The sequence below is a fragment of the Triticum dicoccoides genome, chromosome 2A, assembly GCF_002162155.2.
Source record: "Triticum dicoccoides isolate Atlit2015 ecotype Zavitan chromosome 2A, WEW_v2.0, whole genome shotgun sequence".
Classification (NCBI taxonomy): Eukaryota; Viridiplantae; Streptophyta; class Magnoliopsida; order Poales; family Poaceae; genus Triticum; species Triticum dicoccoides.
The window spans coordinates 719,886,087-719,900,412 of NC_041382.1; the positions used below are offsets into that span (position 1 = coordinate 719,886,087).

The window sequence follows — 14,326 nt, forward strand, 5'->3', positions numbered from 1 at the left end:
ACTGAAAGAGTGGCCTTTTCTTTTCCCGCCAAGACACCAACCATGCCATATGCCAACCACACCTGTCATCATTATTTTCGTTTGGCATTACAGTATTTTACTCCCTGGACCACATTCTTTGCACACCAGAATCAATAAACGTTGACGACGAGGGCCACGAGGGGTGCCATCCATGCCAACCCGGCCTGCATGATTAAGTCTGAACTGCTGTCCCTCGTGGATACTCGGCGACCGGCGACCTCACCAGACCCCATCCGGCACCAACCCCGCGCTCCGGGACACCTATTTATAGCTCTCGCCGCGCACGCTCTGGGCAACCAAGCAGCCGCTGCAACATACTGCAACTACTTTGCACTAGCAACACAACGCTCTGACTGAGCTCATAGCCTTCGCGCCTGCCCGTCTTAACTAGTTGATCGCCGCAGCAATGGCCTCCACCAACAGCTGGACCCACGAGATTGAGTCCTCAGTCGCGGCACCGCGCCTGTTCCGTGCCGGCGTCATGGACTGGCACACTCTGGCACCCAAGCTCGCGCCCCACATCGTCGCCAGCGCCCATCCCGTCAACAGCGAAGGCGGCATCGGCAGCGTCAGGCAGTTCAACTTTACCTCAGGTACGTACACATCACAATCCCATACAACCCATGCGTGTCACCTCAGTCTAGAAATCCGGCGTGTATCTATACATGGTCAAGCGAAAGCATAACACGCAGTTGATCATGCAGCCATGCCCTTTAGCGTCATGAAGGAGAGGCTAGAGTTCCTGGACGAGGAGAAGTGCGAGTGCAAGTCAACCCTCATCGAGGGCGGCGGCATCGGCTCAGCCATCGAGACCGCAACGTCGCACATTAAGGTGGAGCCGGCGGCCAACGGCGGGAGCGTCGTGAAAGTGGACTCGACATACAAGCTGCTGCCAGCCGTGGAGGTGAATGACGAAATCACCAAGGCCAAGGAATCCGTCACCGCCATCTTCAAGGCCGCCAAGGCCTACCTCATAGCCAACCCCGACGCCTACAACTGAATCTGTTGAGAGATATCATACATGATTATGATGTCCCTAGTTTGAATTCCGTGTGTTTTCTTCCCGATGTAATAAAGCTGCTCCAATCTCTAAGCTATAATAGTGACGCCGAGTGCGAGAGCACCGCCAGAGTGTGGACGTGAGAAGTTAAAAGGTTGAGTATCTGTAACTACCAAAGGGTTCTGTTGTTTGATGATATTGGTGCTTGCTTATGTGAAATACCTAAACACTCTTATATACTGCCTCAATTCTATAATTCTTGTCATAGTTTTAGTTTTGACCTAAAAGCACAATAAGAATTACGGAACGGAGGGAGTTTTTGGATTTGGATGTTTATGTGTCGACCTCTTACACAAATCCTATATGTATGTGAAATACCTAAACACTCTCCCGAAAATAGAAAAACTAAACACTCTTATGTGCAAAAAAGAAAAATGTTTGCATGTCATCAAAGTCTGTTTATAGGAATCCAAGAAAGACATTTATTTGCTACTCCATTTGCTTCTAAATATAAATCCTTTTAGAGATTTTAATATGGATACCATAAGTAGCAAAATGGGTGAATCTAAACTCTAAAATACGTTTGTATACTTAGTATGTAGTCCAAATTAAAATCTCTAAAATCCTTATATTTAGAAGGGGAGGGAGTCGAACATAATTTCGTTTTCTCTTTTCAAGTTGTAAGAGGAAACGTGGGAGGTATGGCTGCAAGTCCAACGGCTCTGGTACGGACTGGCGATTCGGGTGGCGACGCGGCGGGCGTAGCGGCTCTGCTCGCTGGCCCCGACGAGTCGGCGGCCTGGTCGATGGTGCGGGCGTCGGAACGGACGGTGCGCGAGTCTCCAGAGGTGGCCTCGGGCGAGGAGGCGGCGCCGCGCTGGGTGGGGAGCCGTTTCTGGGCTCTGGCCGAGGTAAGTGACGACAAGGTTTCGGAGGCGGAGGAGAGTGATGGCGTGGCTTGGCTCGTCGAGGGGATGCAGATGACGGTCGGCGTGTTCGTGGCTCGGGCTGGGGAGCTTGGGGCTCGCTCAAAGCCGGGCGGCGGCGCGCTTTTGCGCCCGGCGGCCGGGGTGCTCGCCGACCAGGGGTGTCGGGTCGGGCGCCGATGGTGCGTGCGGCGGAGATGGGCGGTGTGCGGGCTATCACGGGCGGCATGCGGGCTGCCTCCCCTCCGAGGGGCTTGGGGCTTGCGCCGGTGGTGTCGGTGGAGCCTGGGGCGGTGTTGCCGACTGGCTCGTGGGCGGCGGTGACGGCGGAGGAGTCGCCCGAGCCCTGGCCTAGGGTTGGCAAGACTGGCCGGGCTGGGCCGGTGGGCCAAGACCCGGATGTGGGCCAAGGGGGCCAGCTTGGGCCGTGCGCAGCCCAGGGCGTCCGCCCAGTGGGGGAGGGGATGTGAATGGTGGTGGGCTGCTCTGAGAAGGTGGGTTGCGCTGAGAGGCCCAGGCCTGGCCCGTCTATGACGAGGCCAATACTTAAGTGGCTCTGGATCCGCCGCGGCGCTTCAGACAGCTCGCTAGGGTTTCCTACCGCCCCATCGGAGGTGCGGCGCTTCGGCGGATCCGCACGCTCCCTTTCCCCACTTCCTCCTCCCCCACCTCTAGATCGATCCTTCGCAGAGGTTGTAGCCATGGGTTCCAAGGCGGAGAGGCGTGCGGACAAGCGGGCGGAGCCGGATCTGGAGGTGGAGCGGCGTCGCGAGCGGGATCTGCGCGCCCAAGCGAAGGCGCGCACGGCGGAGCGCGCCGGCGAGGAGGGTGGATGGGGGCCTCCCCCAGCTTGGTGGCTCAAGGAGCAAGAGCGAAAGAAGAAAAAGAAGGAGGAATACAAAAAGAAGGGGCTGGAGCTCAAGCACAAGGAATCGCTTCTCCCCTACTGCGGCGACCGCGTCGGCAGCCCCTACTCCAAGCAGAAGCAGAAGAAGCACAAGCCGGCGATGCCGGCGCCCTCCAAGGCCTCCAAGCCCTCCGCCTCTAAGGGCACGGCGGCGGAGCCCATTCCCGTCGAGGATGCGGGGGGGAGTGTTTCCACTGCGGGCGCACGGGCCACTACCAGAATGAGTGCGCCTTCAAGCAATTGTGCGTGCTCTGCAGCAACGAGGGACAGGCTTCGGCCAACTGCCCCACGCGCGGCAAACAGCTGGTGCTCCAGACCATGGGCCATGCTTTTGCGGGTGGCGGCTTCTTCTGCCTGCAATATTCGGAGGAGGCGGATGTGGTGGCGGAGGGGCTGCTGGGGGCAAACGCGGCCCTGGTGTCGGCGGCGCCCGGCGTTCTGACCAAGGAGATCCTGGAGGCGGAGCTCCCCCATCTCTTTGAGGGCGAGTGGGACTGGCACGTGGCGCCGTTCGACGCGGATTGCTTCTTCGTGGCGTTCCCGGATCCAGTCATGTTGCGGATGGCAACGCGCAGCAGGAAACTCTTCCTCCCCATCAACAACATCACTGCCGACATCCGTGACGCGGTCCTCGCCGAGCCCAAGGCGCTGTCAATACCGGAGGTATGGGTGAAGCTATGGGGCGTACCACCGAAGCAGCGGCGTGTGGAGCGTCTGATGGCGGCCACGACTATGATTGGCCGGCTGCTGGTGGTGGATGAACTGTCTCTGATCCGTTCGGGCCCGGTGCGTATGCGGTTTGCGTGCCGTGCGCCTGATGGGGAACGTAGTAATTTCAAAAAAATTCCTACACACACGGAAGATCATGGTGATGCATAGCAACGAGAGGGGAGAGTGTGATCTACGTACCCTTGTGGACCGACAGCGGAAGCGTTAGCACAACGCGGTTGATTAAGTCGTACGTCTTCATGGCCCGACCGATCAAGCACCGAAACTACAGCACCTCCGAGTTCTAGCACACGTTTAGCTCGATGACGATCCCCGGACTCCGATCCAGCAAAGTGTCGGGGAGGAGTTCCGTCAGCACGACGGCGTGGTGACGATCTTGATGTACTACCATCGCAGGGCTTCACCTAAGCACCGCTACAATATTATCGAGGACTATGGTGGAAGGGGGCACCGCACACGGCTAAGAATATGATCACGTGGATCAACTTGTGTGTCTAGGGGTTCCCCCTGCCCCTGTATATAAAGGATCAAGGGGGGGTGCGGCTGGCCAGGAGGAGGGCGCGCCAGGAGGAGTCCTACTCCCAGCGGGAGTAGGATTCCCCCCCCTTTCCTAGTTGGAATAGGATTCAGGAAGGGGGAAAGAGGAGAGAGAGAAGGAAGGGGGGCGCCGCCCCCCTCTACTTGTCCTATTCGGACTAGGGGGAGGGGCGCGCGGCCCAGCCCTGGCCACCTCTCCTCTCTTCCACTAAAGCCCACTAAGGCCCATATACCTCCTGGGGGGTTCCGGTAACCTCCCGGTACTCCGGTAAAATCCCGAATTCACCCGGAACACTTCCGATATCCAAATATAGGCTTCCAATATATCAATCTTTATGTCTCGACCATTTCGAGACTCCTCGTCATGTCCGTTATCACATCCGGGACTCCGAACAAACTTCGGTACATCAAAAAGCATAAACTCATAATATAACTGTCATCGAAACCTTAAGCGTGCCGACCCTACGGGTTCGAGAACAATGTAGACATGACCGAGACACGTCTCCAGTCAATAACCAATAGCGGAACCTGGATGCTCATATTGGCTCCCACATATTCTACGAAGATCTTTATCGGTCAGACCGCATAACAACATACGTTGTTCCCTTTGTCATCGGTATGTTACTTGCCCGAGATTCGATCGTCGGTATCTTAATACCTAGTTCAATCTCGTTACCGGCAAGTCTCTTTACTCGTTTCGTAATACATCATCTCGCAACTAACTCATTAGTTGCAATGCTTGCAAGGCTTATGTGATGTGCATTACCGAGAGGGCCCAGAGATACCTCTCCGACAATCGGAGTGACAAATCCTAATCTCGAAATACGCCAACCCAACATGTACCTTTGGAGACATCTATAGAGCTCCTTTATAATCACCCAGTTACGTTGTGACGTTTGGTAGCACACAAAGTGTTCCTCCGGTAAACGGGAGCTGCATAATCTCATAGTCATAGGAACATGTATAAGTCATGAAGAAAGCAATAGCAATATACTAAATGATCGAGTGCTAAGCTAACGGAATGGGTCAAGTCAATCACATCATTCTCCTAATGATGTGATCCCGTTAATCAAATAACAACTCTTTTGTTTATGGTTAGGAAACATAACCATCTTCGATTAACGAGCTAGTCAATTAGAGGCATACTAGTGACACTTTGTTTGTCTATGTATTCACACATGTATTATGTTTCCGGTTAATACAATTCTAGCATGAATAATAAACATTTATCATGATATAAGGAAATAAATAATAACTTTATTATTGCCTCTAGGGCATATTTCCTTCAGTCTCCCACTTGCACTAGAGTCAATAATCTAGTTCACATCGCCATGTGATTCAACACTAAGAGTTCACATCACCATGTGATTAACACCCATAGTTCACATCGTCATGTGACCTATACCCAAAGGGTACTAAGGTGTGATCATGTTTTTGCTAGTGAGATAATTTTAGTCAATGGGTCTGTCACATACAGATTCGTAAGTATTTTGCGAATTCTATCTCTACAATGCTCTGCACGGAGCTACTCTAGCTAATTGCTCCCACTTTCAATATGTATCTAGATCGAGACTTAGAGTCATCCAGATCTGTGTCAAAACTTGCATCGACGTAACTTTTTACGATGAACCTTTTGTCACCTTCATAATCGAGAAATATTTCCTTATTCCACTAAGGATAATTTTGACCAATGTCCGGTGATCTACTCTTAGATCACTATTGTACTCCCTTGCTTAACACAGTGTAGGGTATACAATAGATCTGGTACACATCATGGCATACTTTATAGAACCTATGGCTGAGGCATAGGGAATGACTTTCATTCTCTTTCTATCTTCTGCCGTGGTCGGGCTTTGAGTCTTACTCAATTTCATACCTTGTAACACAGCCAAGAACTCTTTCTTTGACTGTTCCATTTTTGAACTACTTCAAAATATTGTCAAGGTATGTACTCATTGAAAAAACTTATCAAGCGTCTTGATCTATCTCTATAGATTTTGATGCTTAATATGTAAGCAGCTTCACCGAGGTCTTTCTTTGAAAAACTTCTTTAAAAACACTTCTTTATGCTTTGCAGAATAATTCTACATTATTTCCAATCAACAATATGTCATTCACATATACTTATCAGAAATGTTGTAGTGCTCCCACTCACTTTCTTGTAAATACAGGCTTCACCGCAAGTCTGTATAAAACTATATGCTTTCATCATACTATCAAAGCGTTTATTCCAACTCCGAGAGGCTTGCACCAGTCCATAAATGGATCGCTGGAGCTTGCACACTTTGTTAGCTCCTTTTGGATCGACAAAACCTTCCGGCTGCATCATATACAACTCTTCTTTCAGAAATCCATTCAGGAATGCAGTTTTGACATCCATTTGCTAGATTTCATAAAATGCGGCAATTGGTAACATGATTCGGACAGACTTAAGCATAGATACGAGTGAGAAACTCTCATCATAGTCAACACCTTGAACTTGTCGAAAACCTTTTTGCGACAATTCTAGCTTTGTAGATAGTAACACTACTATCAGCGTCCGTCTTCCTCTTGAAGATCCATTTAATCTCAATGGCTCGCCGATCATTGGGCAAGTCAATCAAAGTCCATACTTTGTTCTCATACATGGATCTCATCTCAGATTTCATGGCCTCAAGCCATTTCGCGGAATCTAGGCTCATCATCGCTTCCTCATAGTTCGCAAGTTCGTCATGGTCTAGTAACATGACTTTCAGAACAGGATTACCGTACCACTTTGGTGCGGATCTCACTCTGGTTTACCTACGAGATTCGGTATTAACTTGATCTGAAGTTACATGATCATCATCATTAGTCTTCCTCACTAATTGGTGTAGTAGTCACAGGAACAGATTTCTTGTGATGAACTACTTTTCAATAAGGGAGAAGGTACAATTACCTTATCAAGTTCTACTTTCCTCCCACTCACTTCTTTCAAGAGAAACTCCTTCTCTAGAAAGGATCCATTCTTAGCAACGAATGTCTTGCCTTCGGATCTGTGATAGAAGGTGTACCCAATAGTCTCCTTTGGGTATCCTATGAAGACATATTTCTCCGATTTGGGTTTGAGCTTATCAGGATGAAACTTTTTCATATAAGCATCACAATCCCAAACTTTAAGAAATGACAACTTCGGTTTCTTGCCAAACCACAGTTCAGATTGTGTCATCTCAACGGACTTAGATGGTGCCCTTTTAAACGTGAATGCAGCTGTCTTTAATGCATAACCCCAAAACGGTAGTGGTAGATCGGTAAGAGACATCATAGATCGCACCATATCTAATAAAGTACGGTTATGATGTTCGGACACACCATTATGATGTGGTGTTCCAGGTGGCGTGAGTAGTGAAACTATTTCACATTGTTTTAACTGAGGGCCAGACTCGTAACTCAAATATTTGTCTCCGCAATCAGATCGTAGAAACCTTTTCTTTTCTTGTCACGATGATTTTCCACTTCACCCTGAAATTATTTGAACTTTTCAAATGTTTCAGACTTATGTTTTATCAAGTAGATATACTCATATCTGCTCAAATCATCTGTGAAGATCAGAAAATAATGATACCTGTCGCGAGCCTCAATATTCATCGGACCACATACATCAGTATGTATGATTTCCAACAAATCTGTTGCTCGCTCCATTGTTCCGGAGAACGGAGTCTTTAGTCATCTTGCCCATAAGGCATGGTTCGCAAGCACCAAGTGATTCATAATCAAATGATTCCAAAATCCCATCAGCATGGAGTTTCTTCATGCGCTTTACACCAATATGACCTAAACGGCAGTGCCACAAATAAGTTGCACTATCATTATTAACTTTGCATCTTTTGGTTTCAATATTATGAATATGTGTATCACTACGATCGAGATCCAATGAACCATTTTCATTGGGTGTGTAACCATATAAGGTTTTATTCATGTAAACAGAACAACAATTTATTCTCTTACTTAAATGAATAACCGTATTACAATAAACATGATCAAATCATATTCATGTTCAACGCAAACACCAAATAACACTTATTTAGGTTCAACACTAATCCCGAAAGTATAGGGAGTGTGCGATGATGATCATATCAATCTCGGAACCACTTCCAACACATATCGTCCCTTCACCCTTAACTTAGTCTCTGTTTATTCTGCAACTCCCGTTTCGAGTTACTAATCTTAGCAATTGAACTAGTATCAAATACTGAGGGGTTGCTATAAACACTAGTAAAGTACACATCAATAACATGTATATCAAATATACTTATGTTCACTTTGCCATCCTTCTTATCTGCCAATCACTTGGGGTAGTTCCGCTTCCAGTGACCAGTCCCTTTGCAGTAGAAACACTTAGTCTCAGGCTTAGGACCAGACTTGGGCTTCTTCACTTGAGCAGCAACTTGCTTGTTGTTCTTCTTGAAGTTCCCCTTCTTCCCTCTGCCCTTTTCTTGAAACTAGTGGTCTTGTCTACCATCAACACTTGATGTTTTTCTTGATTTCTACCTTCGTCAATTTCCGCATTACGAAGAGCTTGGGAATCGTTTCCGTTATCCCTTGCATATCATAGTTCATCACGAAGTTCTACTAACTTGGTGATGGTGACTAGAGAATTCTGTCAATCACTATCTTATCTGGAAGATTAACTCCCACTTGATTCAAGCGATTGTAGTACTCAGACAATCTGAGCACATGCTCACTAGTTGAGCGATTCTCCTTCATCTTTTAGCTATAGAACTTGTTGGAGACTTCATATCTCTCAACTCGGGTATTTGCTTGAAATATTAACTTCAACTCCTAGAACATCTCATATGCTCCATGACGTTCAAAACGTCTTTGAAGTCCCGATTCTAAGCCATTAAGCATGGTGCACTAAACTATCAAGTAGTCATCATATTGAGCTAGCCAAACGTTCATAACGTCTGCATCTGCTCCTGCAATAGGTCCGTCACCTAGCGGTGCATCAAGGACATAATTCTTCTGTGCAGCAATGAGGATAAACCTCAGATCACGGATCCAATCCGCATCATTGCTACTAACATCTTTCAACACAATTTTCTCTAGGAACATATCAAAATAAACACAGGGAGGCAACAACGCGAGCTATTGATCTACAACATAATTTGCAAAATACTACCAGGACTAAGTTCATGATAAATTTAAGTTCAATTAATCATATTACTTAAGAACTCCCACTTAGATAGACATCCCTCTAATCCTCTAAGTGATTACGTGATCCAAATCAATTAAACCATGTCCGATCATCACGTGAGATGGAGTAGTTTCATTGGTGAACATCACTATGTTGATCATATCTACTATATGATTCATGCTCGACCTTTCGGTCTCCGTGTTCCGAGGCCATATCTGTATATGCTTGGCTCGTCAAGTATAACCTGAGTATTCCGCGTCTGCAACTGTTTTGCACCCGTTGTATTTGAGCGTAGAGCCTATCACACCCGATCATCACGTGGTGTCTCAGCACGAAGAACTTTCGCAACGGTGCATACTCAGGGAGAACACTTCTTGATAATTAGTGAGAGATCATCTTATAATGCTACCGTCAATCAAAGCAAGATAAGATGCATAAAAGATAAACATCACATGCAATCAATATAAGTGATATGATATGGCCATCATCATCTTGTGCTTTTGATCTCCATCTTCGAAGCACCGTCGTGATCACCATCGTCACCGGCGCGACACCTTGATCTCCATCGTAGCATTGTTGTCGTCTCGCCAATCTTATGCTTCCACGACTATCGCTACCGCTTAGTGATAAAGTAAAGCATTACAGCGCGATTGCATTGCATACAATAAAGCGACAACCATATGGCTCCTGCCAGTTGTCGATAACTCGGTTACAAAACATGGTCATCTCATACAATAAAATTTAGCATCATGTCTTGACCATATCACATCACAACATGCCCTGTAAAAACAAGTTAGACGTCCTCTACTTTGTTGTTGCAAGTTTTACGTGGCTGCTACGAGCTTAAGCAAGAACCAATCTTACCTACGCATCAAAACCACAACGATAGTTTGTCAAGTTGGTGCTGTTTTAACCTTCGCAAGGACCGGGCGTAGCCACACTTGGTTCAACTAAAGTTGGAGAAACTGTCACCCGCTAGCCACCTTTGTGCAAAGCACGTCGGGAGAACCGGTCTCGCGTAAGCGCACGCGTAATGTCGGTCCGGGCTGCTTCGTCCAACAATACCGCCGAACCAAAGTATGACATGATGGTAAGCAGTATGACTTATATCGCCCACAACTCACTTGTGTTCTACTCGTGCATATAACATCAACACATAAAACCTAGGCTCGGATGCCACTGATGGGGAACGTAGTAATTTCAAAAAAATTCCTACGCACACGCAAGATCATGGTGATGCATAGCAACGAGAGGGGAGAGTGTGATCTACGTATCCTTGTAGACCGACAGCGGAAGCGTTAGCACAACGTGGTTGATGTAGTCATACGTCTTCATGCCCCGACCGATCAAGCACCGAAACTACGGCACCTCCGAGTTCTAGCACACGTTCAGCTCGATGACGATCCCCGGACTCCGATCCAGCAAAGTGTCAGGGAGGAGTTCTATCAGCACGACGGCGTGGTGACAATCTTGATGTACTACCGTCGCAGGGCTTCGCCTAAGCACCGCTACAATATTATCGAGGACTATGGTGGAAGGGGGCACCGCACACGGCTAAGAATATGATCACGTGGATCAACTTGTGTGTCTAGGGGTGCCCCCTGCCCCCGTATATAAAGGATCAAGGGGGGGTGCGGCCGGCCAGGAGGAGGGCGCGCCAGGAGGAGTCCTACTCCCACCGGGAGTAGGATTCCCCCCCTTTCCTAGTTGGAATAGGATTCGGGAAGGGGGAAAGAGGAGAGAGAGAAGGAAGGGGGGGCACCGCCCCCCTCTCCTTGTCCTATTCGGACTAGGGGGGGAGGGGCGCGCGGCCCAGCCCTGGCCACCTCTCCTCTCTTCCACTAAAGCCCACTAAGGCCCATATACCTCCCGGGGGGTTCCGGTAACCTCCCGGTACTCCGGTAAAATCCTGATTTCACCCGGAACACTTCCGATATCCAAATATAGGCTTCCAATATATCAATCTTTATATCTCGACCATTTCGAGACTCCTCGTCATGTCCGTGATCACATCCGGGACTCCGAACAAACTTCGGTACATCAAAAAGCATAAACTCATAATATAACTGTCATCGAAACCTTAAGCGTGCCGACCCTACGGGTTCGAGAACAATGTAGACATGACCGAGACACGTCTCCAGTCAATAACCAATAGCGGAACCTGGATGCTCATATTGGCTCCCACATATTCTACGAAGATCTTTATCGGTCAGACCGCATAACAACATACGTTGTTCCCTTTGTCATCGGTATGTTACTTGCCCGAGATTCGATCGTTGGTATCTTAATACCTAGTTCAATCTCGTCACCGGCAAGTCTCTTTACTCGTTTCATAATACATCATCTCGCAACTAACTCATTAGTTGAAATGCTTGCAAGGCTTATGTGATGTGCATTACCGAGAGGGCCCAGAGATACCTCTCCGACAATCGGAGTGACAAATCCTAATCTCGAAATACGCCAACCCAACATGTACCTTTGGAGACACCTGTAGAGCTCCTTTATAATCACCTAGTTACGTTGTGACGTTTGGTAGCACACAAAGTGTTCCTCCGGTAAACGGGAGCTGCATAATCTCATAGTATAGGAACATGTATAAGTCATGAATAAAGCAATAGCAACATACTAAACGATCGAGTGCTAAGCTAACGGAATGGGTCAAGTCAATCACATCATTCTCCTAATGATGTGATCCCATTAATCAAATAACAACTCTTTTGTTTATGGTTAGGAAACATAACCATCTTCAATTAACGAGCTAGTCAAGTAGAGGCAGACTAGTGACACTTTGTTTGTCTATGTATTCACACATGTATTATGTTTCCGGTTAATACAATTCTAGCATGAATAATAAACAGTTATCATGATATAAGGAAATAAATAATAACTTTATTATTGCCTCTAGGGCATATTTCCTTCAGCGCCGGCCAAGATGTGTGGATCCGTGCAGATTTGGTTCAATGGTGAGGGTTACTCCATCAAGCTCGAGCCGGAGTTGGACCAACCGCGCCCAGCGGCTCCTGCTCTCCCACCCCCGCCTCCGCCTCCAGGTGGTCGGGGCCCGGGTGATCATGACAAGGACAAGCGCACGGACAAGGACCAGGAGCATGATGCCAGCATGGAGGAGGACGACTTCATCGACAAGGCGGCTTGGGACAAGCTCGGGATCTCTGCGTCGGGCCCTGCTGCGCCGGTGGAGGGGGTGGCGGGGCTGCGGGTTGCGGTGGGGTTGGGCCCTGCAGGGATGTCGCTCTCGATCCCCAACCAGTATGGGTCAAACCTGGGGTCGGTATCTTCACCTCCCTTGGGTGCGGCCCCTGCTACGTCTGTGGGTATGGGCGGCTGCCGTCCCCCGATCGCTCCCTCCCCCAACACCTCGTGGCTTCGTCCGGATGGGTCTCTGGTGTCCGGTGGTCGTGGCTCCACCCTGAGCGGCTCGGTGAAGCCGATGAAGAAGACGGCGGTGCGCGCGATGGAACCGCTGGGGGTGCCCCCCACTCCACGGCAGTCGGTCATGGCTCTGGCGGCCCCGACTGTGCTTCCCGTCACTGATCCGCTGCTGCAAGAGGCGACCAAGGCGGCGATGATCTCCAAGGACAAGCGTACCAAGACGGTGCCGGCGTCACCGGTGCGCACTAGCTCGCGCTCCAAGGGGGCCAAGGGAAACATGCCGTCACTGCAGCGGGCGCAACTCCTTCAGGTGCAGAAGAATATGGAGATCTCATGTAATCCACCGCCTCACTTCATGGTTCTTGATTCCTTTTCGGATGATCATCTGCATGAGGTGTTGGAAGCGAGCGGTGTGGATTCGTCGTGCGCGGGGGGAGTCAGGGAGTTAAATTCGCTCGTCCGTGCCAAGGAGATGGCGCAGGCAGCGCTCGTGGCTGCTACTGCAGCACGTGCTTAACAGAGGCCCGGTGATCCCGAGGGAGGGGCCATCGCGGTTCTTGCTGTGCCCGAAGAGGGGGTTAGGCAACAGGGGTTGCCCCCTCTCCCTCGCCTTGCCGAGGCAAGGTGAGACGTGTGGCTAATGCAGTCATCTCGAGAGGTGTCCGGCTCTGCAATCGTGTCATCTAGATGCGAGCCATATTTTGGAACATCCGTGGCTTTGGCCACGCTGGGCGACGGACTCAACTTAAAGGAGTACATGCGTAGAGAGGATGTCGATATCGTTGGGCTACAGGAAATGATCAAGGGGGATTTTCGTTTCCACGAGTTGCTTGCTATAGACCCATTGGAGCGGTTTGAGTGGCAACATGTCCCGGCTGTTGGTCACTCGGGTGGCATGTTGCTGGGCTTAAGTCGAGCTTTGTATGAGATTATCGACTGGGATATTGGTACGTTCTTCATTGCTGCGCACGTTCGAGTTCGGGCCTCGCTTCGCGAGTTGGTAGTCATTCAGGTCTACGGGCCGGCCGATCACTCGTGATCGGCGGAGTTCTTGGGAGAACTCCAAGCCAAAGTCAACTCGGTGACTGAGGTGACGCTTCCTGTCCTGGTGGGAGGGGATTTTAATCTGATCAGGTCCGGAGCGGATAAGAATAACAGTAACATAAATTGGCCTCGTGTGGCTATGTTTAATACTGCTATCGCCTCTATGGCCCTTAGGGAGGTGGCCAGGTCGGGCGCTAGGTTCACATGGACAAACAAACAATTAGACACGGTACATTCGGTGATGGATCGTGTGTTCATGTCTCCAGATTGGGAAATGGGTTTTCCCCTTTGTACTTTGGTCGCAGAGACTTCGCATTGGGTCTGACCATGTCCCACTTGTGTACTCTTCGGGGGAGGACAGAGTGCGACGTAGCCCTCACTTTTTCTTCGAAACGGCCTGGCTCGATGTGCCAGGCTTCGAGGAGCTCTTTAGGGAGAAATGGTGGGCGTGCGTTAATCAAGTTGGGCCCCAGCGTGGCCCGATGGAGTTTTGGAATGCTGTCGGGGGACGGCTCAGGGCAAGCCTCAAGGGATGGGGAGCTAACCTAGGGAGGTCTGATAAAGCGCAAAGAGCCGTGATCCTCGCGGAGATCGCTTCGATAGATATCCAGGCTGAT

The 14,326-nt window shown here is 49.3% G+C and overlaps 1 protein-coding gene across 1 annotated transcript; it reads left to right on the forward strand.

Moving 5' to 3' along the window:
* Positions 1 to 327: 327 nt before the first annotated feature.
* Positions 328 to 1,217, forward strand: LOC119352060 (pathogenesis-related protein 1-like). The gene is made up of 2 exons (XM_037618802.1): positions 328 to 614; positions 726 to 1,217. The coding sequence occupies exons 1-2, from the start codon at positions 428 to 430 to the stop codon at positions 1,019 to 1,021; spliced, it is 483 nt and encodes a 160-aa protein (XP_037474699.1). The 5' UTR covers positions 328 to 427; the 3' UTR covers positions 1,022 to 1,217.
* Positions 1,218 to 14,326: the final 13,109 nt, after the last annotated feature.

Bases quoted from the DNA above. Each gene is read 5' to 3' on its own strand.
- LOC119352060 (XM_037618802.1), top strand. From the start codon at position 428: ATGGCCTCCACCAACAGCTGGACCCACGAGATTGAGTCCTCAGTCGCG. The intron at 615-725 runs GTACGTACACAT...TTGATCATGCAG, and splicing joins GCAGTTCAACTTTACCTCAG to CCATGCCCTTTAGCGTCATG.